This window comes from Xyrauchen texanus, chromosome 22 (assembly GCF_025860055.1).
Source record: "Xyrauchen texanus isolate HMW12.3.18 chromosome 22, RBS_HiC_50CHRs, whole genome shotgun sequence".
In the NCBI taxonomy this organism is placed as follows: domain Eukaryota; kingdom Metazoa; phylum Chordata; class Actinopteri; order Cypriniformes; family Catostomidae; genus Xyrauchen; species Xyrauchen texanus.
Genome location: NC_068297.1, coordinates 21707350 through 21717029, shown reverse-complemented (window position 1 = coordinate 21717029; position 9680 = coordinate 21707350). Strand labels below are relative to the sequence as shown.

Below are 9680 nucleotides of genomic sequence, written 5' to 3'. Positions count from 1 at the left end.
ACAGGGGGCTGGGCACAGTGCTCATGCAGGAGGTCGGAGGGGAGGAACGGCCAATGCTTTTTATTAGTCACAAGCTCTCCTTCAGGGAGACTAAATATAGCACCATCGAGAAGGAGTGTCTTGCGATTAAGTGGGCTGTTCTGACGCTCCGCTACTAGCTGCTGGGGCGGGCCTTCACCCTCTGCTACGAACTGAGTCAGCAGTGTGGGCATGTGGCGTGGGGACGTGGTCGTGTGTCGGTCTGCGGGAGAGAGAGCAGTAAGGCTTCTCACCTGGTTTATAATTAACCCTAACACCCGTGTCTTGTTATAGTGATGCACAGGGAAACATAAAAGGAACACCAAGTGTCCAGAGAGGGAGAGAGAGAGAAAACTGAAGGCGGACATTGCTAACGTTTATACTTATTGCTTATGTGTTCCAGTTACCGTCGAGTGTATTAAGAGAGAATTAAAAACTGACCTCAAACCTGCTTCGCTGTCTCATGACTCCTCCATTGCCCGACCAAACAGTGTTAAATTATGTTTAAAAGCTTAATTCTCCAATCGATTGATGACAAACTCTTAAGGTTTCTATTGATAGATCAAAACTACTTTTTAAAAAAAAAACTGCTTTTGGAATGATTGCAATGTTTTGAAGGGGACTTTAAAGAAGAAGGGGTTTAAATTACATTTTATTTAAATCGTCGGATATGGCACTAGTATAGAAACAAAACAAAAAAAACTGCAGTGTTATCGACAAAAGTGCACAAAATGGTTACAATATGTGTATCTGAAAAAAGAAATGTAGTCAGTAAACAATGCTGAATACTTAACACATATTCAGGAGGAATCATGGGTGACAACTTGCCACTACTTGTTGTTTTCTTAGTTCTAAGAAAGTTAGTTCCTGCTTGTGTGTTGTATCATATCAGGTTTATTAAGTAATTTAGATGACTAAGGGCGGCTTTGAAGAACACCTGTCCTGTAAACCACAATCCCTTTTAAACTCAGGTGATAAAATAAGCAAGGCAAGAAGATTTCATTCACAAGTACTGAGAGAGAGAAAGAATGGAAAAGAAAAGGTGGGGCAGAAGAACAAAGATTAGACTGAAAGAAAGTGTGTGCAGGTGAGAAAGGAGAGAGAAAGTGGTTTATTAAGAAAGAGTGGCAACAACACACATGTTACTGTGCACAGAGAGAGCAGTTGTTTGTCATTTTTCAATGAGAACTTTAAAAGTGTGTTTGTGAGAACATTCTTCTACTCATGCCTTTTACTCAGGACATTAAGTGGGCATACAGAGAGACATGTTATATTTCACCTGTTTTAACAGTCAAATTAAAGCACACTTTAGTATTACAGCACAACAGATTGGAGATGCACTTTTGATCATGATGTTGGCTTGAAAAAGTCAACATATTGTTATTCTACAGACATGATTTAGGGTTATTCTATAAAACCCTAAACAAAGACCTAATACTATATAAATTGTAAACACAACATCCACCTAACTCTGCACAGACCTTCAGACAGTTCTAAATTAGGGTTCTATGTCATTCTTTTCTAACGAGATGGAATTAAACTTGTATTGTTACTTAAGTTTATCTATCTATCTATCTATCTATCTATACTGGCTAGAACACCATAGCAACACCTTGCAACCAACCAGATCACCTTAGCAACATCTAAAAACCAGGCAGAAGACCAGAGCAATGGCCCTGCAACCACAGTCTATTTAGCAACCACTAGTAATGCACAGTCTGCCTGTCTTTCTGTCAGACTATCAGACGGTTTTTGTCAAACCTCAAGCTTTTTAAACTTTTTTAAACTTCCAAGCCATGCTTTGTCATGCCAAAATCAAAATGTATCTTGACAACTTGTACCATTCTAGTTTTACTAATGCTTATCATTCAAACTGCATTCACCGTGTGGCACTGTTGAGCTGTGCCTCAATCCTGCATCACGCTATTCCAGATAAATCCGTGCTACATGAGTAATAATTGTTCCCAAGGAATGTAATCCAGATTATCATCAGCCATGGACATGGTAACGCATGGAAGAATGGTGTATCAGCCCTTATTCGAACAGCTCGAGACTAATAAAAGGGCCAAAGAGGAGGAGAATGAAATATGAGTGATTTTTTTCTATACTCATAGGGAGTGGTATAATGTCGAGACTGAGAACGAAACCAATATTGGATAAGGCCTTAGCGCTCTCCTCAGTCTTCTCATAGACACTGCTGTGGATAGTCTTGAGGAGAATCTGCCTTTACACTTCTGATGTCTCTTACAGACACATGTGGGTACCTACCGTAGTTGTTTCTAGGCATATTTTGCGTAATTGCGCGGAAATACACCTAAAATGCGAATCAACTGCATCATCCTTTCTGGGAACATTTAAAAGATAAACGACCAGAGAAGCACCACGAACACATTGACTGACTTAATAAGAAGACACAAAGGCGCTAAGGACAGAGGAAAAAAGTTTCTTCCGAGAATCTTTCCACTCGTGCCAAACTGGACCTCTGGCGAAAACGCGAAGAATATTATACGCGCGTTATGAGACGCTGATCTTAAAAAGTTAAAAAGATGCATTTTTTAAGGAGTGCTCTTAATGCGTTTCTAATTAAAGACATGCCGGGGTAATCCACATGGGACAGCTCCTTACGTCTGCAACTGACAATAAAAGTGAGGGAACTCATGCCGGATGATCTGAAGCGAACTTCAAGACGCGCACCGGAGGAGAAAAATAAATAAATAAACAAAAAGCTGCGGACTTTCATCAATTTCCACCCACTTCGAGTCAACACAATCAACAGATGGCCGCGGCTGTCTTCTTTAAACATATACAAGAGACTCCCTCTTCTGGCATGGTGATCTAGCGTCTGTGGAAGTACCTTTGGAAAGGCGTCTCCAGTGGCTTCGGTATTAATCGTATTAACATTAAGAATCGTTAAACACACAGGGAGACCTTCAAACAAGAATAAAATATATCTGCATTGCTGCAAAACAGGTAATTCACTTATTTCCAAACGCATTTACGCAAGAAACTTCGTGCGTAAAAGCAGTTAAAAGTTAGATGACTCAAGATTCTTGTGCAGATCTGTGATGCTGAGTTTAGTTGTTTGTTCATTCACTTGTTGTAACCGCAAATCAGAGGTATCGGACATTGCCTGAAGCTACATTTACTTTAGTTTGTTGCTTTAGTCAGGTTAACTCAATCTAGATTTAATTTATTCCACGTAAGTTCAGATAAAGAGGACTGTACGAAGATTACAGTTTTTCTAATTTTTGAAGCAGACTTAACATTTTATAAACTGTTAGTGCAATTGTCACATCTGTTTGATGGGACATCACAACTCTATTGCGTGTCAGCAAAATGTAGTAACCAAAGCATTTAATTCATGCTCCAAAATCTAGTTATTGTGACAGTAAATTGGCCAATGTCACTAAAATTAAAAGTTTTTTTGTCATTGTGTGAGCCGTACTGATAAAAAATATTTAGATGTTTTTTCACTATGGCAGTCAACCCTGGAAATGTTTGTTATATACAAATTTCATGATTGTTCTGCTTTTTTTGTTGATACTAACTGCTACTGTATACAAGAATGTCAGTGTTGTCGAACTGAATGCTATTGTGGATCACACTGAGCTTTGTAGATACCGATTTCAACAGTAGGTAAAGTTTTTACTGTGCAATATTGTAGTACACAGAAAAACAATATGCACATTTGTATGTGTACAGTAAATAAATTTTTATAGCAATTTGTGACATGTAAACAGAAAATTCACATTTGCATGTCCATTTTTACACATTTCTTACATGTAAAGTCATATATAGTGAACAGAAAATTGACACAAAATTACATACATGCAAAAAAAATAAAAATAAATAAATAAAACAAATGAAAAAACCTGCACAATGAAAAAACCTGCAGTGGTTCTGTAAAAAACAATAAATTGTACCTCCTTACAGTACATAAAACTACAAGTTCCCATCTTCTTGGTGGACATCCTGTTGCTTTTATTGGTTTGGCCAGAGATTTAGCAGACATCACAAATATTCCATGTGATAGATATTTATAGAATATACATGTATGTCTGACAGTGTTTGATAATTATAATGTATTATTTTGCATGTGATGGCTCACATGATGAAATAATGTTTAGAAGTTGTGAAGAGTATGACAGTTTCACTGAGATTCAACTCATCAGCTTTGATCAGCAAGCCATGTGCATTTAGTTATTGTGCAAATTGTAGAGAATTGTGCTTACACTTTTGCACACATGTGCCAGAACTCATGCAATTTGCTTAAATTAATATGAAATTCAAATCTGGTGTGAACAAGAATCTAATTGTTCAGAGATTTGAACTTCTTGTTTAAAAAAAAATAAAAAATCTCATTCGAGAATTGAGCCAAAGTGAATGAGAAAAACTGTAATATTTATTTAGCTTAAATATTATTTGAAAATGAATGAATAAATAATTACATCCTACATACTATACATATTTACAGATATGTTAAAGTCAGTAGCCCACAGTATACAATATGTGCATATTTGAAACATTAGTTTCAATCAATAAATCAGCACCAACTGCATTGTGCTATAGCAAGATTGATCAAGTGTCAAGAAACCCAAATGATGTTGGTGTGTTTGCAGGGCTGTAAGACTGGACGCAGGGCAGAGGGTCTCTCAGTGCCCACATTTCAGCATGAGTGCAGTGTGCTCACCTTTCTTCATCGGGCTCCTACTGCTGATCCTCACCGCCAGCTACTGCAAACAGACAGACAGGGACGACACGAGTCTGCTGGACCTCCTAATGGACAGAGTGAGGCTAACACGTGAGCATCACAGTGAGGGAAGCATACAGCATCCCCCTAAAATCATTGAGCATTCGGTGAAAACAAAGGACGTTAATAAAGTTACCAAATCATATCAGCACGAAAGAATTCTTGGTAAGCACACTGTAAATTATGTTTCCAATTATACATCTATAACATAGCTACTTAAAGATGTGTTATATCTATGTTTTGATTCATTTAACTTCTGACAATAATTTCTGTCATTTCTACTTGATTTGATGAGTTTTCCGAGTTTCAACCAATGTTCAGTAATAAAAAGCAATGACGTTGATAAAGTGTAATGAATACCTGAAGGTTGTAACTTTTGCACTGCTTTGAATGTACTTATTATTTAAAGCAGCATTTAAACTTAATATTTACATTTTAGTGGGTTGAAACTTTTGTGCATCAAACTTTTGACTCAATAACAAAACAATTCGTTTATTGTACAAGGAATTTGTATTGTGTGTTTGGATAGGTGTTGAATGAGTTTGGTAGATAATGAGAACAGAAATAAAAGTTGATGCATACTCAGTAACTCGATCTGTTATTTGGGATGACCTGTAGGCAATACATCGAAATAATCAAATATTAAAGGGAAATTCATTTACAAACTGTGTCATTTTCTCCACTTTTAACAGAGGTCTTTCCGAGAGATCTTTCCAGCAGACAGAAGGAGAAGTTTTTAAAACAATTAACGGGTGAGAATGTGTTAATATCTCTATGCACTGTACATGCTTGTTCATGGTTGTGATCTGACTGCAATTATTTTTGTATGTTTGCAGGGCCACTTTATTTCAGCCCCAAATGCAGCACACACTTTTATAAACTATACCATAATACCAGAGACTGCACAACACCAATCTGTAAGTACCACCTCTCAGCATGCCCTGATGTAGAACTTAAGATGTGAGCTATTGATAAAGACACTTTTAACTTAAATGATTAAATTATACAGACACATATTAATTATTCAGCCCCCCATTGATGGGGCTGTGGGGGTACATATGTTGGGACACTGTATATGCTTCAGGTCTACTGGGAATGAGTTAAATCTGTTCAAAATTGTTTCACCATTGGGTTTACTGATTTAGTTAACTCATTCTCTTTTCTCATCATTTTCTAGATTATAAAAGATGTGCCAGACTTCTTATACGATTAGCAGAGAGTCAGCGGTGCGCAGAGGGATAGACGTCACAGGTGAATAGTTAACATAATGCATACAACATAAGTATATAATGGTAAACTTGTTCAACAGTGTGACACATTAGACACATTTCCTCTGGAAATATTTGCACTGAACACACAAAAAGTTGTCAAATGTCTAGATTTTATTTTTAAGAACCACTACATTCTAAAAAAGAACCTAAAAACAGTCTTGGGTGACATACTCAGTGTAAAGCATACTTAAATCACAAGTCTACACATGAAATATTACACCTACCTGTTGTACCATACAACTTTTCTAATATAACGAAGTGAACATCTTAGCTATTTGGCATCTATTTAGACTAAAATTGGATTCCCTTACCTTGAATCAGCAACTGATTCAACTTGTTAGAGAACTGCTCTTAATTGTACAGATAACAGATAAGAAAAGAGTAAAAGACGATCAAGCTGTCCAAAACTGTGGCACCAAAACGTCTGTTAAGCAAGGTACATGAGTATAATCTGGTATTACGTTCTCAGTGACCTGTAAATGGCATGTGAACCATTTTAAATTAAGAGCCACATTTATGGACAATGGGCCTTTTCCTAATAACACTGCTTTAGTTCTCAGTGTAAAATTAAACCTTCAGTCCTTCCACCATCTGGGGCTGTTACTGTGTTGCGAAATTAGCTCTTCTGTATGGATTTGCACCCACACTATTGTGGAGCAAATCAATCTAATTATGAGGTCATATGCTGGGATATTCATCCTCAGCCTTTACTTTTCTGTGCTTTAGGATAGTAATTCATCCTTGAAATATGGTAACAATTATCAGTGTTTTTAAAGTAAAAAAAACATTTATCTAGGTTTTATTTCTTGGCATAGCACCAACAATAACAACCTTAATAATATTAAAGGTGCACTCAGAAATTTTTGTTTATGTCATCTAGGACACTGATACCTAGAGGTACGGATGCAGCATCATTCAAACAGAATTTTGTTTTTCTCCAGTTACTGCTATCATTGCAAAAAATTACAATTCACAGTCAGCCATGATTAAATTAATCCATGAGTGAATGTGTCCAATAACAGGGCTGTTGCTGAGATAATGTGAGTAGTATTCGGCTGGTCACGTGATCCTAACATGGCAGCCTCCGTTGACCAGCTCCATGTAGAATAAAACAGCTTTGATAAGGTTACTGATATGACTGGAGTCTTCATCTCATGTGAGTGCTCATAATTTTATACATTTGTTTCAAAATGACTTTTTATTTCTTTAGGAGTACAATTTTTGTTGTAAGGAAAAAATACTGAGTGCACCTTTACTAATTAAGCTAGTGCTACTACTGCTGATACTACTCCTTATAATAATATTACTTTTTCAAGTACATCAGTCACACATTAAATTAAGTATATATCTACTATATCTAACTAACTGCATTTGCATACATTAGTCCACTGGCATATTTCAGACGGTTTAAAAATATTTAAATATTCTTAAAAGCTTTTTTTTTTTTTTTTGGAAGTCAAGCACTGAGTTCATGTCAATCATTTTCTTTTCCAGATTTCAACATACCTGAAGAAATAAACAAGAAAGAAAAAGAAAAAGTGCCTTTGAGAAATGTAATAAATTCAGAACAATCATATTTATCATGTGGACAAAGCTGTTTAGTAATACAATGGAACTACTCTTGTGGTTTTAGTTTACTTCACATATGCAGCTTTTCTTGTCTTCACACATGCAGCTTGTCTGTCTGAGTTGATGATACTGATGTTCGAACCAAGTTTACGGGAAATGGCCATGGTGAAAATGAAGGAATAAATGTTTTACATGAAAAACAAAACATCCTGCTGCTAAAAGATAAACTGGCTATCATATTATCAGCTTATTTGCCTTCACAGATTGTGTGTCCGGTAAGTTTTGTTTGGAGAATCATTTAGCTGTGGTTTTTCAAAAGTGTTTACCAGCTAAACGCAGCCTTTGGTTCAATATTCCTGTCAACCACACAAAGTCAAATTCCTCAAAGCCAGGGATAAATCCTTTGATTGAATTAAGAATTGCATGATATTTTCTTGCCTTTTTTGTCTTTACAAGACATGTCTTGGCAGCGATGAATGGTATTGGTTGCAGTTTATTCTGTGAAAGAAATTAACCAATTTTTCCTAATATTGAATGTCTTATGTATTTATACATTCAAGCTATTGCCATATGTATAAACATCTAAGTTAGATTTCAATATGTAAATATTGTGTATGTATATGTATATTGTATATGTATATATATGTGTATATATATATATATATATATATATATATATATATATATATATATATATATATATATATGTGTGTGTGTGTGTGTGTGTGTGTGTGTGTGTGTGTGCACATGATATTTAAATAAACATGTTTGTCATATAATGCTTAAAGTGTTGATGTGTTGATGTGTGAATTTAAAGCTATTTAATTCTAATAAATGCTAATTTTTTTTGCTGCTAAATATTCCTACTACATTTTGGCTGTAAATCTATCTTTTGGAGGTATGAGACCCATTCAATTGTGTGGGAAAACAGTACCCTGCTCTTAGCTGATGTCGTAACAGCAAATTTGAAAAATCTTGGCTTTATCAATCTGAAATAATGTTTGCATTGGCACTGTACTCAGGAAAATTTTTAAGTTGTTAAGATTTTCTTTGGGGATTTTTGTTTATCAGCACATTTTATTAGTGTCTGTTGAGTAGAGGAAATGCATGATTTCTATTATTGCAACTTAGATTACTGTCTTTCTATATTCATGCTAACTGGTCAAATGACAATTCTCTTTTTAAAAATATAATTTGAGACATTACATTGACATTGTCAAAATTTTCTACATACAACCTGACATTATATGTATGTAAGGATCCTGTCTGGCTCTTGTATTTTTTGGGGTGAGTCTAAAGTTTAGTACTGAGCAGTAGACCATCAAGTCTGACTTAACCCGACAGTTAATGAAAACTGTATGTAGTGTGAACTGGGCACTGTTTGTAAATTGTGGTGAAACCTTCGATTCTTTCTGTACTGGCTGGCAGGCTCACTACTGAAAAACACTGGGCCCTTATCCCACCATACTGACAGAGTTATTCGACCTAATGTGTCCAGGCATGCTAGTGATACTTGTTCTAAAGTTTTAGAAAATCCCTAAATACACAAGCTTAAGAACAAACAATCACAAGCATACAATATAAATAAAAGACAAGTTCTCCAAGCTCACTTACAGTCAATGATTAATGATAGAAAAAGTTAGAGAAGATACCCTGGAAGATACAAGCGGAAACAGACAAGCAGATGATGTGTTTAATCAGGGCATGCATGCATAGGCCTAGCAATTTGGAAAATTCTCCTAAAACTCTTCAAGTTTTACATTTTCTCTCTTGCTACCAGAACATTGTGAGCAAAAATACCATGAAAATAAAGACAGAACCATTACACAAAAAGACAATTCTTGTATGGTTAAAAAGTCTATGTTTACATTAATCTCATTATTTATGCAACAGTCATAGCAGCCAAGACTAGTTTACACATAAACGTTCAATATCTATTTCCGTACTCAAAAATGACCAGATTTTAGTCTTGATACTTAGAGCCACTGTATATATCTACTCACAAAGGTAATTCCCCTATACTGGTGCTCTTTCTCTCTCTTGCTAATAGGAACTCCCACTAGTTACCTTGT

The 9680-nt window shown here is 35.7% G+C and overlaps 1 protein-coding gene across 1 annotated transcript; it reads left to right on the top strand.

The window, feature by feature from the left end:
- Window positions 1-2170: 2170 nt before the first annotated feature.
- On the top strand, window positions 2171-8117 carry LOC127662852 (ALK and LTK ligand 2b-like). Its single transcript, XM_052154227.1, has 6 exons — window positions 2171-2988; window positions 4638-4933; window positions 5461-5520; window positions 5605-5685; window positions 5946-6019; window positions 7534-8117. The coding sequence occupies exons 2-5, from the start codon at window positions 4690-4692 to the stop codon at window positions 6008-6010; spliced, it is 450 nt and encodes a 149-aa protein (XP_052010187.1). The 5' UTR covers window positions 2171-2988; window positions 4638-4689; the 3' UTR covers window positions 6011-6019; window positions 7534-8117.
- Window positions 8118-9680: the final 1563 nt, after the last annotated feature.

Coding starts and splice junctions, on each gene's coding strand:
- LOC127662852 (XM_052154227.1), top strand. CDS start 4,690: ATGAGTGCAGTGTGCTCACCTTTCTTCATCGGGCTCCTACTGCTGATC. Junction 5,521..5,604: donor GTTTTTAAAACAATTAACGG/GTGAGAATGTGT, acceptor GTATGTTTGCAG/GGCCACTTTATTTCAGCCCC. Junction 5,686..5,945: donor AGACTGCACAACACCAATCT/GTAAGTACCACC, acceptor ATCATTTTCTAG/ATTATAAAAGATGTGCCAGA.